Source organism: Octopus sinensis, linkage group LG5 (genome assembly GCF_006345805.1).
Source record: "Octopus sinensis linkage group LG5, ASM634580v1, whole genome shotgun sequence".
NCBI lineage: Eukaryota > Metazoa > Mollusca > Cephalopoda > Octopoda > Octopodidae > Octopus > Octopus sinensis.
In genome coordinates this window covers 29,153,639-29,177,481 of record NC_043001.1, presented here as the reverse complement: position 1 = coordinate 29,177,481, position 23,843 = coordinate 29,153,639, and the positions used below count along the sequence as shown (strand labels likewise).

At 36.8% G+C, this 23,843-nt stretch overlaps 1 protein-coding gene across 2 annotated transcripts in view; it reads right to left on the bottom strand.

Moving 5' to 3' along the window:
• Positions 1–23,605, bottom strand: part of LOC115212387 — an 85,652-nt gene extending 62,047 nt beyond the window's left edge. Inside the window, exons 1-3 of one of the 2 annotated variants that reach the window (XM_036503285.1) lie at positions 23,421–23,605; positions 11,276–11,467; positions 74–166 (exon numbers count right to left, since the gene is read on the bottom strand). In XM_036503285.1, the coding sequence (XP_036359178.1) occupies positions 74–166; positions 11,276–11,467; positions 23,421–23,480 (345 nt within the window). In that variant the 5' untranslated portion in view covers positions 23,481–23,605. The remainder of the gene's footprint in view (positions 1–73; positions 167–11,275; positions 11,468–23,420) is intronic. The other variant, XM_029781269.2, reaches the window with a different exon arrangement.
• Between the last annotated feature and the right edge of the window lie 238 nt (positions 23,606–23,843).

The following is a 23,843-nucleotide window of genomic DNA, read 5'->3' as shown; positions in this document are numbered from 1 at the left end:
ATTATTGAGGGAAAAGGAAGAGAAGAAAACTAAAGAAAAGTGAAAAATATTGATTGTAAAAAAAGAAATTTACCAGTTTTAGCAGGCGTAGGTATGGTTTTAAGATTTTCTGTTTACAACTCCTGAGGTTAACAGTTGTGATGTTGTAACTATTGTAATCCATTATCTGAATAATAACAACAAAATCAATAATAATAATAATAATAATAATAATAATAATAATGATAATGATGATGATGATGATGATAATAAACAATTCCTATCATAGTAGGTGCATTAGGTATGATAAAAAAATATTCAGACAAATACATAACAAAAACACCAGGACTTACAAATATATACAACATGCAGAAAATTGCACTACTGGGCACTGCACACAACCTATGCAAAACACTTTCTATACAGTAATCGTAAGCGCATCACAACAAACCACAGCACATACCCAAGGCACACAGAGCTGCGCTCAGTAGTGAAGTGAAAGCACGATATAAAAATAAAACTACTGAATAATAATAATAATAATAATAATAATAATAATAATAATCATCTCAATGCAAGCACATTATTTATATATATATGTGTATGTACACACATGTGCGCATGTATATACAAATAAAGAGAGAAAGAGAGAGATGGGATCTCAACAACAACTCTCATGGGAACCCCACAAATGACTCGTGAAATCATGATGCAACACAACAAGGGAAGAATTAACAGTGAGAATGGAGCTATAGCCGATTATGATGAAGGATTCTTGCCTGGCATGTCCGAAACCACCCATATCAGGAGCAGTGATCTGGTCTCGGACAGTCATGATGTCACCACAGATCACATACATGGTGTGCACAAAAACAGACGTAAGTAGACAAAGGAAGAGTACGACACACTTATTGAATGTGATGAAAGAGCAAAGCTGGAAAGAAGTCACAGAGTAGGCTGAGGTACTTAGAAATTTTGGATGGAAAAGGACATGTGTCTAATGTCAGAAAATAAACTAATGAACCAAGTGAGAGTGATTAGGAAGAAGGGTTGCTTAACTGGAGTAAAATATCTTGGATTAGTGAGAGTCTGAGAGACCCTGTTGATGGGATACAAAGGATGGTTGGAGCTGAAAACAAAGAGGTAGGAGTTGAAAGCAGGGAGAAGAGTAGACAGGAGGAACAGGGAAATGGTGATGAGACTGTTAAGAATGAGGAACAGGAATGTTATACAGTGAACCCTGATACTGTGGTGGTCAGACAAGCAGGGGAAATGAACCAACTAGATAATGAATTGCCTATTCCATATGGAATTATATGGTCAGTTCCACTGTGAAACCAACAAATTAAAAGATTAGGAAGCAACATGAAGGTGGCTCGATAAGGGTGACCTAAAAAAGAATACTGAAAGCCTAATCATTGCAGCCCAGGACCAGGTATTGAATACCAACTCAGTGAAAAAGAATATATACCACACAAGTGCATCGGACCTCTGCAGAATGTATGGGAAGAGGGTTGAAAGTGTGACTTATTGTTAGTGCTTGTGAAAGTCTTGCACAGAAAGGGGACAAGCACAGCCATGACAAAGTAGTCCGAACCTCCACTGGATACTATGCTGTAAGTGTGGATATGAGGTTACGGGTGCTTGGTACCAACATATACCAGAAAAGATAATGGACGAAAGGGGGAAGGCAAAAATCCTCTGAGTCTTTGATTTTCAGATAGACAAAGTATTAGAGCACTGAAGGCTGGATATAGTAACCTTTAGAAGGGACAAACAAGAGTGCCTAATAATCGATGTAGCAGTGCCAGATGAACATATCATCATGAAAGAAAGAGAAAAAGTTGATAAATATGGAGATGTGAGAATTGAGATCGCTAAGATGAAGCAGCTTTGAGAGTCAAACATAAAGGTTATCTCTATTGTCATCAGAGCATTGGGTTCAATACCAGCTAATCTGAAAAAAACATCTAAACATCTTAAAAATACCGTACAATCTAAATGTATAGCAAAAGTCGGCATTACTTGGTACTGCACACATATCGCATAAGGTATTGTCTGTCCTTGTTGTGACTTGATAAACAGTACAAGACCCCGGTAGACACAATATCTTCAATCAACAACCTCACTATATTGTATACTGTGCAACGTCTATAATAATAGCAATAATAATGATGATGATGATGATGATGATGATGATGATGATGATGATGATAATAATAATAATGATGATGATGATGATGATGATGATGATAATAATAATAATATTAATAATAATATTGATAATAATGTTTTCAAATTTTGGTACAAGGCCAGTAATTTCTGGTGTGAGTATAAGCTGATTAAATTGACCCCACTGCTCAACCGGTACTTATTTAATTGACCCTGAAAGGATGAAAGGCAATGTTGACTACGGGGGAATTTGAATTCAGAATGTAAAGACTGACAAAATGCCACTAAGCATTACGTTTGGTGTGCTAACGATTCTGCCAGCTATAATAGTAATAATAATAATAACAATTGATTAACTGTCATCCCAGTAGCTGTAGGGGCACTGGGAGCACTAACAACCAGGATTGAGAAATATATTGGAGAAATTGTAGAACATTTTCAAAATACTGCTCTGTTGGGGACAGCAGGGATTTTGAGATTGGTACTTGAGTGTTAAGTATCATGGAAAGGGACTTTGTGACCTTTGACAATAGGTTGCTATCTGCTCTCACAGAATTAATTGGCGCATGTAAATAGAAAATGTAAACATTACTTAAAAAGTCTAGTTGGTAAGAGAAAATCCAACAACAAATTCACATACTTAGGTCTGGCATAGAATGTTTAAAAAACTCTAAGTCTAAAAAGAATATCAAATCAGTAAAATCATCATCATCATCATCATCATCAACATCGTTTAACGTCTACTTTCCATGCTAGCATGGGTTGGACGATTTTGACTGAGGGCTGGCGAACCAGATGGCTGCACCAGGCTCCAATCTTGATCTAAAAATATGAAAATTAAAGAAAAAGTATATGAAGTTCATACTTGACATCGATGCCACTATATAAACTATCAAGCAAAAGGTATTTGCTAAACCTGCCAGCATTGTACAGTATGGAAAGCATGCCAGGTTCTTCAAGGACATGTTTAAAAATAATTCAGAATATTTTTATAAGAAGATAGTTAAATATCAGTTACAGTAAAAACTGTCCCATCTGAAGAAGTGCAAGAATTCTGAAGTAAAATTTGGGCAGAAGAAAAAGCCCCTTGGATTGTTAGAATCTCTATTGATTCAGCCTTCTTAGAAGAGCATAACGTACTGATACAATACAAAATCATCCTCCCCCTACAAAAAAAAAAAAAAATGCAGCACACACCAGCCTGCCAGCACACAGGTGCAACAAATTATGCAATAGAAAGTTGCTTGAAACTTTCAGATGTTGAAAAATAATAGTGGTGATGAACATTACCTTACTTCAGTTTATGAGAGACAGGAATTTCCAAAGAACTCTGATTGTAACAGCGAAAATGAAGCTGGACCTTTAAGGGAAGGCCTCTCACTCGGCAGTGGATCAGTAAAGATGCTGACTGAACACAGCTGTCATCTTAATACAGCATCAACAAATAATAGAGCAAGGAGGAGGAAGTGGACCAGCAAAGAAAACAGGATAGTGATACAGTGCTACATTATGTGGTAAAGTACCTGGAGGTCACAATCAAGAGGACTGGTGGTTCTGGGCAAAAGCTAATGACCATTTTTATTTGTCCTGTGCCTGATGCCTGATTCTTTAGTCTTTTTGCTGAGAAAGGTTGACATTGGTCGTAAGTGAAGACAACTAAGCCCTAAAGTCAACCATTTGTTATTTATGGATGATCTGAAATTGTTTGGATAGGATCAGGCAAAAGTAGACTCATTGATCAAAAGAGCACACTTGTTCAGTAAGGACATAGGAATGGAGTTAAGGATAAAGAAATGTTAAGTTCTAATACTTCAAAGAAGAAAGGTGATGAGAACTGAAGGTATGGAGCTATCAGATGGAAGTGTCATGAGGGACATTGAAGGGATTGGATCATGGTGACTGACAGAATAAAAGAAAATGAGATGAAAATTTTACACAAAAAAGAGTACATGAGATGATTGTATTTGGTTCTCAAATCAAAATCAACTGGAAGAAATAAATCAACTGTCATAAACATTTGTGCTGTATCAGTACTATGACAAGGAGTGAGCCTACTTAAATGGTCAAAAGAAGAGATAAACCAGATTGACGAAGAAAAGAGGAAGAACATGGCAATGTATGGAGTTTTACATCCTAAAAGTGATGGGCATAGGATATACTTACCACAAAAAAGTGCAGGAAGAGGTATGATAGACTGTGAAGATTGCACAAAAGGTGGATGAAATAGTATTGGTTGGTATATTCGAAACAGCACAGAACCATTACTCATGGGAGTTAAATTAGCTGGGATCATAGAAACTGAGTTATGTACCAACAAAGAAAAGTTCAAGAAAGATGAAGCTGAAAAGAAGACTGCAGGGTTAAAAGACAAGGTGATGCACAGTCAGATCCTCAGAAATATGGATAAAGACTCTGATTTTGGGAAGGGCCTGAATGAGTAAGGGAAATTTGAAAACAGGTGGAGAAGCTCTTATTTGTGCTGCTTAAGAGCAAGCATTAAGAACTAACTATATAAACTTCCACAACAACGAAATGATTGAATTGCCATTGTGTAGAATGTGTGGGAAGTTTGGAGAAACCACAAGTCACAATGTGTGTGAATGTAGTGCTTTAGCACTGCAGGAGTACAAGAGATGACAATGTTGCTTGAATTGTATGTTGGGTTTTATGTAGAAAATACAACTTGGAATGAGCTGATAATGTTTTCCATTACCTATTGTAATGGAAAACAATATGGGGAAATTGCTATGGGATTTCAATGCACAATGTGACAATGTGATTGAAGCAAGAAGACCTGATTTGATCCTGATTGAGAAAGAAGACATTGCTGGATTATTGACATTGCTATTCCAGGAGATATCAGCATGGTAGAGAAGGACAAAGTGGATTGGTACCAAGATTTGAAGCATGAGATAGCACGTCTATGGGAACGGAGGAAATTGTAAGTTATACCTGTTGTGATAGGGACACTTGGAACCGTAACAAACCAATTTCAGAATTGTGCAAACCAATTTCAGATGTGGCTTGGCAAGCTTGGGCTCATTATCAAGACTGAGCTTCTCCAGAAAACAACACTACTTGGAACAGCCAAGATTTTGAGAAGGGTTATGTCAATGTAATTGGAACGAGAAATTTGACACGACCCATGGTCATTAATTATGACTGTTATGACCCACTCCTGATCAAAAGATATCGACATACAATCGTTCTGAGACATGTGATAATAATGATAATTGTCTTGGTAATCATACTGTTTTGATGTAGACTTAGATATCTTAAGATTGATTTCATCATCAAGAGTACTTTTAAAGTTTACTGTTCTTCTAAGATTTTTAAATGACCTGACCCATGTGAGTGGTTTATTTAAATCTTGAGTATGTTCTTTCCCAGGCTTTGGTTGGAATAAAACTTCAATCTTTTTAATGGTGTTGCATACAATACATGGGTTAACCAGAGAAATTGATTTGAGACTCAAATTAGAAAAAATGTGCTAAGGTAAACTTGAAGAGAGAAAAATGAATTTAAAAAACATCAATGTCATGTTAAATAAATAAATTTAGATAAGAGAATTAGATAAAACACAGACATACTAATGTTTAGAAATCAATAAACTAGACAATGTCCTACACACAAAAACAAACGAAAAGGTTAAAAAGGAATATTATTGATACATAAAAATTAATGCTTAAAACAAATAAACAAATAAATAATTAATATGCTAATAGGCAACAATGCTTTAGCTACTCCAATTATAAGTTTTAGCTACACTATTTTTAACTGGATGTTTAGTGAATAAGCAGGAATGAACAAAAAGAGAAAACAAGTAAAGATTAAGAGTGCACCACCCAAGATCTGTTATAGAAATATATTTACCAAATGTAAAAGGGCTTTATACAGCTGAAAAGCTATCTTAAAATATCTGCTGTAGGACAGCAAAAATATCTAAAAAAGAATACAGTTAATACATAGAGATGCAAAACACAAACAAAATGAAAAGCTGTTTTTCCATCTTCAAAGAAACCAATAAATACAATACAGAAGTTGAAATGACTGAAGAAGGAAATCCCCAAAGAAAAATGTCTCTATGGAATGCCATGACAAAGTGAAAACACAAAAGCCTCAACATGGTCAATACTAGAAAAGGTTGAATAGGATAAGGCTAGGCTGAGACTGATGTGTTTTAAAGTATGACATAAAACTGAAGCCTGCCCCACCAGAAACCACCAAAAGCATGTGATATATTAAGAAACTATAGAATATATGTGAATAAAGAAACAATCACTTTGTTTCTAGCTGTTCAGTCTTAAATAAGAAATGCTGTATCTACAGATGCAGCAGAGTTGAAACTTATTTTAATTGAAAATTATGCCATTACCAACAAAAATATCAGAAACAAAAAAAAAGATGTTATAAGCATATATGAGAAAAGTTCTTGGAGAATGAGAAGCAACCACATACAGGGATGTGCCTATTTATGCAAGCAGAGATCTGAAAGCTAATTGACCAGGAATAGTTGTCAAGCAGTATCAAAAAAAATAAATTCCTCCTTATCAAATTCTAAGTCTCAACAGATGATAAGATATCAGGTCATCCCATAAGTTCTGTCTGATTTTACCTTTTTTTAAATTGACTGAAATTTAATAGTATTTTAGAATGTCTAATGGAATTAGAAATTATTTTTATGCATTTGTGTACATTTAAACTAATTAAATATTGTTTTACAGAATAATAGAAGTAAAATTTCTTTGATTAAAACCCTTTTTAACATGGAAGTACCCAAAGAGCATTTAAGGCACATAATGCTTTATGAGTACAAAAAAGGAAACTCTGCACCCAAAGCAACTCGAAACATACACGCAGTTTATGGGAAAGAATGCTTGAATGAAAGAACTTGCAGAAGATGTTTTGCAAAATTCAGAAGTGGAGATTTCAGCCTTAAAGATGAAGATCAAACAGGACGTCCAGTTGAGTTTGATGATAAGCTCCTTGAGGCATTACTTGAAGAAATTCCTGCATTATCAGTTGAAGAATTGGCAATAAAGCTTAGTTCAAACCATGCAACTGTTCATCATCATCTTCAACAGTTTGGAAAGGTTCCTAAACTTGGAAAATGGGTGCCTCATGAATTGTCCAAAAGCAACTGCAAATCCCGAGTTGACATCTGCTCTTCTCTCCATTCTCACAAACTCATTTCACCCTTTTTGGATAGACTTGTAACTGGTGATGAAAAATGGACCTTCTATCAAAGTGTTAAACGTCGTAAACAGTGGCTTGGTAAAAGAGAAAAAGCTCAACCACAACCAAGAAGGAAACTTCATGGAAAAAAGATTCTTCTCTCTATCTGGTGGGATTGCAAAGGAGTAATTCACTTTGAATTGTTACCACCTAATGCAACAATCAATGCTCAAGTCTACTGTCAGTAATTAGAGCATTTGAACCAAGCTTTGAAGAAAAAGACCCACTTTAGTGAATCGAAAAGGAGTGATATATCATCAGGACAATGCGCAACCCCACACTACAAAGATCACGTCACAGAAGATCGAAGAGCTTGATTGGGAAAAAATTCCTCATCCACCATATTCTCCTGACCTTGCTCCTTCAGGCTATCATTTGTTTCGTAGTTTACAGAATCATTTGGGGGAGATAACTTTCACAAGCCAGGAGGAGGTCGAAACTGACATTTCAGAGTTCTTCACTTTGAAACCAAAAGAGTTTTACATTGATGGGATTAAAAAGTTTGTAAATAGATGGAAGGAAGTCATAGATAATCAGGAAAAGTACATTGATGATTAAATTTCAATTCAATATAACATTTGACCACTTTTCTTTATTCAAAATTCAGACAGAACTTATGGGATGACCTGATATTTTGAAAAGAAATGTAGAAATTATTGAAACTATAAAGATCTGGAAATAAAGATGACCCTTATAGGGATGCCAAAAAACAGAATCAATCCTTTAATAATTGGTGCCTTGTTAATGATAAAAATTCAGGACTTACAAATATGCACAACACACAGAAAATAGCATTACTTGACACCATACTCATAAAGGATATTCAAAAGAAAAGAAACAACAAAGCCAAAACTAAATAAATACCCAAGGCACTCACACAACAAAAATAATGCCATTGAATGAAAATTGTTTTTTAATTTAGGCACAAGGATTGAAATGTGGGTCAAGGAATTAATAGATACCATCAAACCCAGTATTAGACATGTATTTTATTTGATTGACTTCCAAAGAATGAAAAGTAAGGTTGACCTAGGCTGGATTTGAACTCAGAACATAAAATGACAGAATAAATACAAGGCATTTTGTCCCATGCACTAATGGTTTAGCTAGTCCGACTTTAGCATGCTTAGACAAATCATACTACTGTATGGGTTTTCTCTTCTGTAGCTGCAGGTGTATTTATGTTGCACTGAGAGGGGAGAAAACTTGTATGGTGACATGATTCACCAGTAGTATCATCATCATCATCATCATCATCATCATCGTTGTCAGCGTTTAACGTCCACTTTCCACGCTGCCATGGGATGGACAGTTTGACTGGGGGCAAGTAAGCCAGAAGGGTGCACCAAGCTCCCATCAATCTGGCAAAGTTTCTACAGCTGGATGCCCTTCCCAATGCCAACCACTCTGAGTGTGTAGTGGGTGCTTTTTATGTGACACCAGCATGAGGGCCAGTCAGGCGGCACTGGCATTGACCAGGCTTGAATAGTGCTTTTTACGTGCTGCCGGCATGTGAGCCAGTTAAGTGGCACTGGCAATGACCACACTCAAATGGTGATTTTTACGTGCCACTAGCACAGAACCAGTCAGCCGGCACTGGCATTGACACAGAACATTGGCAAATTTTTTCTTTGCTGCTTCCCCTCTGGCTAAATAAACCTATCTTCTAGCTTCCCTTCTGACAGTTTGATACAAATCCCTGTTACTACCATTCTTCCAGTCCTTCCATACCTGTTACTTTTCCCAAATGGCAAGAAGGTGCCCTAAAATCGGTCATTCTGTTCATCAGGTAGCCCCAGTTGAGGGGCATAAACCAACATAATGGCTGTTAACCCATGTTGCAGCACTAATCTAATTTTAAGTATTCTAGTACAGACTCTGACTACCTTGATTACCTTATCAGCCCATTTCTCTGCAAGAGGTATACCAATGCCCCCGACCCTGTCAATGTTCCCTGCCCAGAAAATCTTATATCTATGTTTTTTGCCTGTGAGGAACCTAGCAAAACTTCCTCTCCACCTTACTTCTTGGATGCAGCACAAATCTACATGTCTCTGTTCAAGCATCTCAACAATCTCACCAGACCTACCTTTCAGTCTGCCAACATCAAGTGTGCTAACTCTGAGGGTGTGGGAAGTGTGGGCCCAAGAGACCCTGGGATGGGAGACAGCAGTATCATGTACCTGAAAAGAAAGCTTGCATTTGGCAGAATTCATAAATATACAATAGCCTTCAACCTGCATACACTGCACCATCATTTTCATGCACTACATTATCACTACATTACATAGGAGATAAACCCTAAGTAGGGATGGGGGAACATTAAGCCTTTGGAAGTGTTCATGGGAAAGACGCCCGGTAGAGGTCAGAGGATAGAGACTTCCGGTACAGGTGGTGAGGGTGGGAAAGGCAGGTGCACTTTGAAACAGGAAAAACTCAGGCTGCTGGTGTGAGAGAATATTGATGATAATAATGAGATAGAATTGGGCATTTGGATTTTGTAACTAGAGCTATAACCAAGAATGTTTGGTCAGCCAAACTGTGACAAAATGAGACAAATGAATGAATAAGTGACAATAATAAATGAGCATGAAAGAGAGGGAGAAAGAGGGAGAGTTGGATCAAGTGAAACTGTGTTTACATAGATAGAGAGAGAGAGATTGATGATAGATAGATAGATAGATAGATAGATAGATAGATAGATAGATAGATAGATAGATAGATTGATAGATAGATAGATAGATAGATAGATAGATAGATAGATAGATAGATAGATAGATAGATAGATAGATAGATAGATAAATAGATAGATAGATAGATATAGATAGATAGATAGATAGATAGATAGATAGATAGATAGATAGATAGATAGATAGATATAGATAGATAGAATAATGAAATGAACTAAGGTAATTATGATCTGTGCTGAAAAAAGAGAGGTGATGGTAAAGGTTAATAATTGTTTCTAATTTAAGCACAAAGCCAGTCATTTTAGAGACTGGGATTAGCTGATTACATCAACCACAATATATGACTGATATTTTATTTTGAACATATAAATTATCCAATCCAAATTTCCCTGTAATATACAGATTGGCTTACACTTGTCAATTGGCTGTCACACTGCTTCAGCTGTCTTTTCCATCCACTCTCTAAGACAATATTGAGAGTGTAGTAATTAATGAAAAAGCAAGTACATTCAATGCCTATAAGCACAGGATGTACATAGTAGCTTTGTATATTGATAGGATGTTGTGTTTTCATGTAAAATGCTTGGTTATATTGATTTTGCCTGAGAATTACATTAATGGTGACATGAGTCTGTAGAATGTTCAACCACTTTGATGCTAATTCAATGAAGAAGTACTTCAGTTGATCAAACAACTGGATACTTATTGGTGAAACTGGTGAAAATTCATTCATACATATATGTATGTCGCCATGATAGATCATTAGCCACTACACACATTTTTCTCTCCTTGTTTTTTCTGTGTCCCTTTCTGTAGAAGAGCGTAGGCTCGAAACGTAAAAGACTTTTTCTATTCCTGAGCGTTATACTAATACATCTGTTTGTTTTGTACACCACCTGTCTTCGTCTTTTGTTTTTTTTGTAAACTCTCCCTGTATGTGCCTGTACATTTGTGTGTGTGTATGTGCATGCATTTGTATACGTGTGTGGGAGTATGTCATTCGAAGGTCAAGTGATGCAAACACATCTGATGAGACTACAACAAAGTGGTTATAACATGTTATTCTTGCACCTTGGGAATAATCTAATCAAAGGATCTTAGGAATAATCTTATAACTGATGAAACCATCAACACCAAATACCATGTTATGTTCTTGTGTATAGACTTAGACTGATTTTTAAATTAATAGCAATACTTACATCAATTTGTGACATGTTCGTCATGGAAGAGTTATGGCTTGTAGTGAACTGATAGACCTCTCCATTTCTTGAAAATGTGGACATATCAACTTGACTAGCAGCATCTGAATGGGTACGCAGTGTTTTGTTAAACATTTCATCATCATTTGAATCGTACTTTCTTTCCAAGTTATCTGCTTCAGTATCGGCGGCCTATTCAATAGATATACATGGGTAAAAATTAATGGTACAATATTTTTAAGAGCTCAGAGACAAAAACAAAAATCTCCCAAAATCAAAATTTAATTGATATTACTATCAGGTAAGGTGGTACACTGGCAAAATTGTTAGCATGATGGACAAAGTGTTAAGTGACATTTCATTTGTCTTTGTGTTCTGAGTTCAAATCCCACTGAAGTCAACTTTGCTTTTCATCCTTTCAGGGTTTGGTATAATAAGTACCAGTGGAGCACTGGGGGATTGGTGTAATCGACTATGCCCTCCTCTTAAAACTGCTGGCCTTGTGCCAAAATTTGAAACCAATATTACAATCAGTCATGTTATTGAAATCTTAGTCTTTAGGTGCATGAGTGGCTGTGTGGTAAGTAGCTTGCTTACCAACCACATGGTTCTGGGTTCATTCCCACTGCATGGCACCTTAGGCAAGTGTCTTCTGCTATAGCCTCAGGCTGACCAAAGCCTTGTGAGTGGATTTGGTAGACGGAAACTGAAAAAAGTCTGTCATATATATGTGTGTATATATGTTTGTTCCCCCAACATCACTTGACAACCGATGCTGGTGTGTTTATGTCCCCGTAACTTAGTGGTTCGGCAAAAGAGATCGATAGAATAAGTACTAGGCTTACAAAGAATATGTCCTGGGGTTGATTTGCTCGACTAAAGGCGATGCTCCAGCATGGCCACAGTCAAATGACTGAAACAAGTAAAAGAGAAAAAAAAGAGGTTGGTTTCTGCTACATCACACTGAAAACAGCTTTATAGTCTTTCCATGCATTCTTTAATTTGTATATTTAAACCTCTTGAGTAAAAATAGGAGAGTTGTTTATTCTTGGCAAAATCTAGAAGAAGCAGTGGAAGATCTCAATCAAAATCAACCAAATGGAATTAATATTTGTTTAATAGAAAATTAAAATAAAAACATAAAAAACAATCTATGACAGTGAGTAGAAAAGATTATATATATATATATATATATATATATATATATATATATACACACACATATATATATATATATATATATATATCAAAATAAAAACATGATGCCAAGGATTCAGCGGTACATATGTTTCGGGCCTTTATTAGACAGATTTATAACAATGCATAATGTATGTCTGTGGCCTTCTTCAGCCGCGCACAACAACTTCCACAAGGACATGTGTTACATCAAAAATTCTTGGTTGGGGATGCAAATCCTCTCATTCGCATACGACATAATGCGGCAGCAGCATAGAATTGAAGCGTCCATCTCGTTCTTCTTTCAATGTAGAATGAGGGAATTTAGATGTTGAAGTAATGTAAATAAATTAACAAATAAATACATATATAGACGTGAAGGGACCTGGTGATAAGAGTAAATAGGGGTAAAGATGGAGGGGCGAGAATTCAGGACGAAGGATAAAAAAATATATAAAAAGTGTAAGTATAGAAAAATGTAAAAGTGTAGAGTATAAAGATATAAAGAGATATAAGGAGATATAAGGGGGTATAAAGAATATAAAAAACTGTAAATGAATATAAGGGTATCAAGTTATAAAGTAAAAATAGAAATAGAAATAAAAATAAAGGCAAAAAAATAAAAATAGGAATAAAAATAGGAATAAAAATAATAAAAAAATATATAAGGATAAGGGGTGTATAGTGGTTACGGACCAAACATGGTGGTCAGGAAAATGACAAAATCCAGTTGTAGAACCAACAGGGGCGTCTGGGGACTTAATGTGTTGTAATTATCAAGTGCTCACCCCGAATTTCTATATATATATATATAGCCTACACCAGTTTCATATAATCAGCTCCAGCCCATTCAAAGTACCTTGGATTGCAGGATGGCCTGCTGTGCTTACCCTGGATCGTAGGGCGACCTGCCGTGCTTGAGGAGACCTATTGAGTCAAGTACATCAATATCAAAATCAAAATCAAATGGAAATTGTAGTTGTGATACCCGTGCCGGTGGCACGTAAAAAGCACCATCCAAATGTAGCCGATGTCAGCGCCGCCTTGACTGGCTTCTGTACTGGTGATACATAAAAAGCACCCACTACACTCACGGAGTAGTCAGCATTAGGAAAGGCATCCAGCTGTAGAAACATTGCTAGATCAGACTGGAGCCTGGTACAGCCTCCTGGCTTCCCAGACCCTGGTCGAACTGTCCAACCCATGCTAGCATGGAAAACGGATGTTAAACAATGATGGTGATGATGATGATGATGATGATGATATATATTGTAGAGAGAGCCATAAAAGCTAAAACAGGCTAGATGAAAGGAGGCAGCAGAGAACTATACCAAGCAGCTGGAAGAAAGCTATACTTAACAAGACAAGATGCAGAAAGTAAGAGATTTATCAATGCTCTTTAACATGAAGATCAGAGGTATGAGGTGTTGGAGACTGCAAGGCAGATTACTAGAGAGAATTGAGACATTGTAGAAAAAAAGTGTGTGCTGAATGACAGTGTCATATTTGCTATTAAGGACATTGAAAATAAAGGGATGTTAAAGAAAGAGGGTACAAGCACATGTTGAAAGTTGACCCATTCACAAATTGTAGTGAATTGTAAACATGAGGGGAAGGAGAAATAGAATGAAGAGGAGATGACTCTGTGAAGATTGAAGCCAATTATCTAGGTGACAACAATTCTAATAATAACTCTTAGATAACAAGAACAATGAGACAGGATAACCAGTGTTTGAAATGCTTGAAATTACCATGTCAACAAAGCAGGACAAACCTTTGAGTTTGCATCAGCAATCAGACATTTCATTTCAAATGTCACCTCCCCACCTTTCCACCTGTTTCAGTAAGATGACTTCAGGCCATCAAGTGAGCCTCTGTATGTTTGCTCAATTTGCTAGAAATAGCAGTTTAATTCATTTTAAATCACATGCTCTCAAATTGAAAAAAGAAAGGATACGATGGATATCCTGAAAAGAACAGCAGAGTCTTGGATCAATCACCTTTCATAGCAGATCAAGGCTGGCCTGGATTTAAACAATAACAACAACAAGATGGTAACTGTATGGAACTGAAAGAAATAGTAACCAAATCACTCTCAAATCCTACCATTTTACTTTGCTAAGTCAGATGACAGCAGTGCTCTCCTAACTGGGAGTAAAGATGCAGTAAGTTATCTTGTGACCAGAGACCTGGCCTTAATGCTTACCACAGAATGGGCTCAGTTAAAGGAACCCAAGAATCAGGTGTTGTGTTAAAGTGAACAACAGATATATACTGATTACATTTTTTCCTGTTTGCAAACACAAACATTCACTAAACCAGTAATGTATCCCCAATTGTTTTTTTTACACTATAACCATGTAGTAACAATTAATGTATAACGAAGGAGGGTAACAACAATATAACAATTGAATAAATTCTCCACAAACTGTACATGAACCAACAAATGACATTCTGACATACTACCAAAACAATACCTTATGACTTCTCGTGATTAACGCCTACTCTGTCTCACTCAGACTGCTACTATTTATAGTCATTTGGTCAAGTCTATTCTTGCAGGGGCTGTTGTGACTCTCACTACAACATCTCTCTTTTGAGATTTCAACTTCCATAGGAAACGAAACTTATTTTATTATTAAATTTTTTTTTTCTTTCTTTCCAACACCTCTTCCTTTCTGAAATGTTGCTTCCCTAGGGAGTTCAGTACCTTTTCCACTTAGGAATTATTTCTAAATGTTCAGTCTGTTTATGTGCTACTACACCTTCTAGGCTCAATCTCTTTTGGTGCTAGCATATCAAACATGTCATAAAACACTTCCATTGGAATTTTCTTCCTTTCTTCTATAAGTCTAATTTTTAATTGATTTAGGTTTCATTTATGTTCCCGTCGTTGGCCTTTTATTAAATACATCATGTTTCCAATTCATTTAGTCACTACACCATCCTGCCAACTCTCTTTACTGTTCTTGTATACTTTGAAATGGACTTTGTCTTTAACATCAAAATGTTTAGTTGGATTTTTAAAAATTTCTTTATACGCTTTTTCCTTTGGCAACAATATTGGTTTATTCTTTTGAGCGAACATCAGCTCTGCAAGCAACTTGCCTGAACTGGTATTCAGATTGGTCATTATTCTGTATACCCTTAAGGATTTAGTTAGCACTTTGTCATTTCCTAACTCATTCCTTGGTGTTTTTAGCACTCATTTGAAAGTATCTATGAATCATTCTGCTTGCCCATTTGACCTCAGCTGGTAGGATGAGGTAAACATGTGCTTGACAGCATGCATTCTGCAGAATTTCTTGAACTCGTATCCAGTAAATTGTGTTCCATTGCCTGACACTATGGTGTCTGGAACACCGTATTGAGCAAAACATTTGTGCAAGAACTTTACTGTTGCCTTCGAAGTAGATTGACTGCACCTACATACGTCTGGTTACTTGGTAAAGCTATGAACAATGATCAAATAGTACATGTGATACACTGGTCCTGTGTAGTCTATATGTACCCTGGACTACGGACTATCCATCTCAGATCATGACTGGTATTTTACTGGTGGTGCCTTGACTGCTAGTACATAACCTCTACATGATTTTACCAAATGTTCAATGTCTTGGTCCATTGTCAGCCAATACATGTAACTCCTCATCAAAGCTTTCATTCTTGACATCCTCGGATGGCCACTATGAAATTCATGTAACACCCATTTCTGAGGTGCAGTTGGCACTACCACTCTTTGTGCGTACAAAAATACTTTGTCGCAGAGTGAAAAATGGTTCGCATTCGAGTTTCTCTTTCATTTATTTTTCAAGGTCTCCTTCATTTTTATGATGTATTTGTCCTCAGCTGATTTACTTTTTATATCTTGTACAGTCACTGGAAACTCCTGAATGACATTACAAATAATGTTTTTAATTTCCTTTTCTGATTATAATGCAGCTATTACATATCTTCCAACAGTTCTACATTCTTTGGAATTAGCCTAGATAAACAATCTGCATGGCCAATTTTCTTAGAAGGAATGTTTTCCATTTTAAAGTTGTAATTTAACAATATTGTACCCCAGCATTGTAATCTGTTAGCTGTATGGGTAGAAATTCCTTTCTTCAATCTGAAAATTGATAGTAATGGTTGGTGGTCCGTCTGAAGCCAAAACCTGTGGAGAAAACTGTGGAGAAATCAGTGAAATTTCTTCACAGCAAAAATAATTGCTAGAGCTTCTTTCTCTGGCTGACTGTAGTGTTTTTCTGCTGCTATCAGAGCATGTGAGGCATGAACCACTGCCTTCATATTAACGCCTTTATATTTGTGTAGCAAAACTGTTCCTACATCATATTCAGAAGCTCAGATGCTACAATCTCCACTGCAAGATTGAAATGAGCCAGCGACAAATCCGAAACTAATATTTTTTTTAATATCCTGAAATGCCTTTTAAAAGTTATTTGATCAATTCCATTTGGCGTCTTTCTGTAGCAAATTATTAAGTGGAGCTCTCAATTCATACATGTTTGGTATGTAATTTTGGTAATAGGCCAAGAAAAGCTTGTAATGTCACTATGTTAGTTGGGGCAGGCATATTTTTAATTGCGTCTCGACAGGTCAGGTCATCTTCCATTTTTATCTATGATTTAGGCAAAAAGAATTTATATTTCTCCTAACTGAATGTGAAACTGTTATCTCTTATTTTTTGAAAAGTACACTTCACATATTCGATATGCTGATCATGCGATTCACTTTTAATTAATACATCATCGAGGTATTGAACAGCAAATTGAGACTGCCAACATTGCACCCATAACCTGTTGAAATATTGCAGGTGTGACTTTCAGACCAAATGGCAATCTATTATATTTGTATAGTCCTCTGTGCATATTCACTGTTAGAAGTTTGAGCATTCCTTGTCTACTTTAATTTGTAGATACACATCAGACAGACCTAGTTTCAAAAATATTTTGCCACCATTTAATTTTGCAAAAATATCCTTCAGAGTAGGCAGTGGATAGTGGCACATTTTTAGAGTTATTCAAACCAGTATGAAAATTGGCACACACCCTGATTTTGTTATTTCTTTTGTAATACACACAGTTGGTGCTGTCCACTTAGAATAATCTACTTTTTGAATATTCCCCATCTTCTCCAGTCTGTCTAATTCTTCCTCTACCTGCTTTATCACAGCAAATGGTACCTTTCTATTAGGCTTCAATAGAGCCAACTGCTGCGTATAACGTAAGGTGTCATTTTGGTAGTTTGCTGGAATATTGTTTGTTGGTTCATGTATAGTTCGTGGAGAGGTTGTTGGATTGTCACATTGTTGTTACCCTGCTTTGTTATATGTTTATTGTTACTACATGGTTATAATGTAAAGAAAGCATCATCACAGCAATTAGTGATTCAGTAATATTGTGACGAGGATTCAAAGCTCATGTAGCTCAGTTAACACATTTTTGTGTTACAATATTGTTAATGATGGAAGACCTATTAGTTTCTATAACAAGGTTGCAAAAACAGCAGCAGTAAGAACAGCAAAAGTAGTTGCAGAAACAACTACTGCAGCAACAAGAAAAACAACAACAATTAATGGATGTATGTCTTAAGAAGTCTGGAAACACTATGCTCTTTACTCTTTTACTTGTTTCAGTCATTTGACTGCGGCCATGCTGGAGTACCACCTTTAGTCGAGCAACTCGACCCCGGGACTTATTCTTTTTGTAAGCCCAGTACTTATTCTATCGGTCTCTTTAGCTGAACTGCTAAGTAACAGGGACATAAACACACCAGCATCGGTTGTCAAGCAATGCTAGGGGGACAAACACAGACACACACACATACATATATATATAAATATACATATATATGACTGGCTTCTTTCAGTTTCTGTCTACCAAATCCACTCGCAAGGCATTGGTCAGCCCGGGCTATAGCAGAAGACACTTGCCCAAGATGCCACGCAGTGGGACTGAACCCGGAACCATGTGGCTGGTTAGCAAGCTACTTACCACACAGCCACTCCTGTTTTCGCCAGATTGCATATTGAACCCTATAACAGAATTTAGCTATGGCCCAGAAAAGGGTATAACACTTGCAGTGTACTTTAGAAGGTACGATTGCAAGCCATTGATAGACAATGAAAAAGTAAGACTGGCTTTTTAGCCTATTTCCTTCCTCAGTCTACATGCCTGAGGTTGCTCTCACAAGCAAGATAATATTTCTCTTTGTCCAGGCATGTTTTTCATGGAAGACTGATAATCAACAATATCCCTTGTATGATGGTAATATTTAGTTTGACATGTGATGTCAAGAAAAAAGTCCATGCAAACACACATACACACACACACATATGCATGTGCACACAGACACAGACACGCATGTACGCACACACACACACACACACATACCTATATATTTATACATGAATGTGTATGCGCATGGAGACCAGATGTTAAACAATGATGATATACATACATACATGCATGAATACATACATACATACATGAATACATACATACACACATACGTGTGTGTATGTGTGTGTGTATACATATATATACGTACATGCACACACACACACATGTACACACACACACATATGTAATTTGTTAGGGTAAATCTCAGCTGTATTATATCATGTCATCATATTATATTATTTCTTTGCCTGAAGAATTTTGAGTAGGAAATTCCTTGCATGTCTATCTAACATTTAAAACTTTGTTATTCCTATTGGCAAATGGAACATGTGTAATGGTAAACAAATAATACCAGAAAATTTCCAATTTCCTGTATATATGTGTGTATACACATACACACACAGATAAATACCCACCCCACCATCTCCCGTCTCCCATTTCCCCCTCACCTACCACCCCACCTCTCCAACGCACCATTCTCCGAGTTTTCCAGCAACTCCAGTCTGACCCCTTCACTTCACACATCTTCCCTAACCGACCCCTCCTCTCTTTCAAATGAACCCACAACCTACCAGACCACTTGGTCCACAGCTTCTTCCCTAACCCAACCTCCCAACCCAGCTCATTTCCCTGTTCCCGCCCATGCTGTCGCACTTGCCCATGCCTCTCCAACACCATCCTCCTCACCGGCACCCATCATCGACCATATCATATCACCAACTCCTTCACCTGCACTTCTACCAATGTCATCTACTGCATCTCCTGCTCTCTCTGCCCTTCTCTATACATCGGGCAAATGGGACACTGCTTGGCTGACCAGTTCGTGGAACACCTCCGAGACATCCAACTCAGCAATGTCACCCGTCTCGCAATATTTCCATTCTACTGGTCACTCTTTGCCCCTGTCTGTGTTTGGATTGTCCTTGCACAGGGGCCATCCGGACTTCTGTTTGTGCCATAAACACGAGAAAAATGCACGTGCAATTTGTGCAAAAAAGCCGGCTGGCTTGAAATAATTCCACAAAATGCAGTATGTTTAAGAGACTAAAAAAGTAAGATGCAAAAGAGATATTTTCTTCAAGAGATAAAAGAGATCCCCTCACCCATTTCTGGCTTCAAATAATAATGAGCAATTTACTACAATATCCTGGTGGTTCTTCGTTCTATACCCTTTGCTGTATGATAGCTCTAAGGAAGATGTGCTAGTGTTGATTTTCCAGCCCTGTGTAATAACAGAGTCAATTCAACATGAATCAAATAATGTGCAAAATTGACACATCATTGTAGTACATAACACTTGCTCATCTGAAATGTGTGTAAACAAATTATGGATTATGTGGCTGTGTGGTAAGTAGCTTGCTTACCAGCCACATGGTTCCGGGTTCATTCCCATTGGGTGGCACCTTGGGCAAGTGTCTTCCACTATAGCCTCGGGCCAACCAAAGCCTTCTGAGTGGATTTGGTAGACAGAAACTGAAAGAAGCCCATCATATATATGTATATATATATATATAATATATATATATATACGTGTGTGTGTGTGTGTGTGTGTGTGTATTTGTGTGTCTATGTTTGTCCCCCCAACATCACTTGACAACCGATGCTGGTGTGTTTACGTCCCCGTAACTTAGTGGTTCAGCAAAAGAGACCGATAGAATAAATTCTAGGCTTCTAAAGAATACGTCCTGGGGTTGATTTGCTCAACTAAAGGCACTGCTCCAGCATGGCCGCAGTCAAATGACTGAAACAAGTAAAAGAGTAAAAATACATAATTCTCAATTTTTCTTTGCATTTTATACTATACCCTGAAATCTTTGCAAGTGAACTTTGGAGCTACTAATCAAACAGGAGTACAAATGTAATTTTATGGACTATATGGTCCATATGGTTCACAGCAATAATCACTGATTGATCCAGTTAGTCCAGTTGTGTTACTATAGAGTGCTCAAAAACATATTCGCCAGGAATTTACTGTCCCTATTTATTTGTGTTGTATACATATATATACAGATATATATACACATACATACCCCACACACACACACACACATATCATGTTTCCTTCTCAAGCCATGCCAGGCTCATAAGGGCCAGTTTCTTGGCTTCCATGGCGTATATATTCCCCACCTGGATGGGATGCCGATCTGTTGCAGGATTACTCATTTTTGAGAGCTGAGTGGACTGGAGCAATGTGAAATGAAGTGTTTTGCTCAAGAATACAATGCATTGCCTGGTCTAAGAATTGAAACCACAATCTTACAACCATGAGTCCAACATCCTAACCACTAACCCACATGCCTCCACTCACACAAACACACACACACACACAAACATATATACTCTCTTCTACTCTTTTACTTGTTTCAGTCATTTGACTGTGGCCATGCTGGAGCACCGCCTTTAGTCGAGCATATCAACCCCAGGACTTATTCTTTGTAAGCCTAGTACTTATTTTATCAGTCTCTGTTGCCGAACTGCTAAGTTACAGGGACGTAAACACACCAGCATCGGTTGTCAAGCGATACTGGGGGGACAAACACACACACATATATACGACGGGCTTCTTTCAGTTTCCATCTACCAAATCCACTCACAAGGCTTTGGTTGGCGTGAAGCTATCATAGAAGACACTAGCCCAAGGTGCCACTCAGTGGGACTGAAACTGGAACCATGTGGTTGGTAAGCAAGCTAATGATTGATATATATCTTCATCATCATCATCCTTGTTCAATATCCGCTTTCCATAGATTGAGACAATATATACATATATTATATATATATATATATATATACTATTGTGTCTAGGGAGAGTCAATTTACTTTTTGTGCCTTATAATTTAACACACTCACCGGTAAAATTTCCACTTATTTCTTATTTTTATTTTCTTAAAATTTTTGTTGCTTCTTGCAACCTTTTCAATAGTCTTGACACAAAAAGAAAATTACTCTCCCCAGACACAACAGAATATGCTTCAACACACGAACTCACATAAAGAATCTTGCAATGCAAACCAAATCCAAAAACAAAATATATATATACACACATATATATATGTATACTGAAAATTAATATAAACATCTAGGTAGAATGTGATACGATGAAGGAAAAAGCCAGTCATCACTAAGTGTAACTAAGAATGCCGAGGCACCTACATTGCTAGAAATAAGAGTTAAAACACTCTTAATGCTGTAAGAGGAGCACAAATGTATACACACCAAATCATCCATAAATTTTTGTGGTAACTACATATATACTGACAGGTGAAATTAGCCAATCATGAGCCATTCAAGCAGTCCTCACTGATGATGTCCACAGTACAGGCAAAACTAGATCCAGTCTTGGGACCTTGAGTTAGTCACTGGGCGGTTACCTCCCCTGTCAATATGTGTTTGTACCGTTGTGCTCCTCTTACACCATCAAGAGTATTTCAACTCTTATTTCTAGCAATATAGGTGTTTCGGCATCATTAGTCACATTGACAATTGAATATATATCTCTATCTATCTATCTATCTATCTATCTATCTATCTATCTATATGTGTGTGTGTGTGTGTGCGTGTGTGTTTTGTGTCTTGAGGCATGTGACTTAGTGGTTAGGGTGTCAGCACCATGATCGTAAGATTGTGGTTTCGATTCCTGGATCGGACGATGCGTTATGTTCTTGAGCAAAACACTTCATTTCATGTTGCTCCAGTCCACTCAGCTGGCAAAAATGAGTGATGCTGCGATGGACTGGTGTCCCGTCCAACTGGGGAACACATATGCCATAGAAACTGGGAAACTAGGCCCATGAGCCTGGCTAGGCTTTAAAAGGGCTCATTTATTTTATATATATATATATATATATATATATATATATATATATATGCTCTCAGACACACACACAGACAGAGTTACATGCTGACTTCTCTTCTAAACTGTGAGAAACCTTGTGGCTCATCTAAGTAAGAAACCTGTTCTTCTCTGGCTTCATCTCGCACTATTTAACCCCTCATCTCTAAGCATTAAACTACCTCTCATGAGTTCCATAGCTTTGTAAGCTGTACACCACACTGATCTCATGAGTGCTGGTGGCATGAAAAAAGAAGAATCCAATTCATGCTATAAAGGGGATGGCATTAGGAAGGGTATCCAGTTGTTGAAACCCATACCAGAGAAACCAGCAGGGAGCAATGCAGTCCTTGGATCCATTGGATCCAGTCAAACCATGTAACTTATGCCAATATAGAACATGGATGTTAATATGATTATGGTGATGATGATGACGATGATGATGATGATGACATATATAAGTACATAAATGTATGTGTGTATATATATATGTGTGTGTGTGTGTGTATGTATGTGTGAGTATAATATTTTATGTTAGTTTTTCTATGTATGCTTCTGCAAATTGAGACTTCTGTATTATTTTCAAGAGCTGGAAAAAAAAAACAGATCAAAGCTTCTACTGTAGAATGGAAATCTATTGCTCTGATAATTATTTTTTATATGTATACAACAAACAATAACTAACGATTTAACCATACCTCTACTATTAGAATTATAAATAACACATTACCTTAGATTGAAAATTAGTAGCTGGTCCTTCAGTGATACTTGTGGTAGATTCTAATGTCATCTTTGAAAAGTTTTATAGTTCGTGTGTGGTCGTGATGTACCAACATGGTATAAATGAACTTTATGCTATTAATTTACATTTTTTTGTGTGTGTGTTGTTGCATAAGAGAAGTTTTGACAAGGTTACTCTAGCATGGGACTTTGGTTGTGATAAGAACAATTTTTTTTTTTTAATTGATAAATGATAATAGTTTGGATGAGTGTTGATACCTTGAAAATAATGTAAGCTGTAATATATTCAATTATTATTTTGAAATGTATGTCAAAAAGTGAAACATTCTACTAAGGGAAACAAAACAGATAAAACTGGATTTTAAAACGTCAGCTGAAATGAAAATGTGTTACAAATTTGTTTATGTCTACA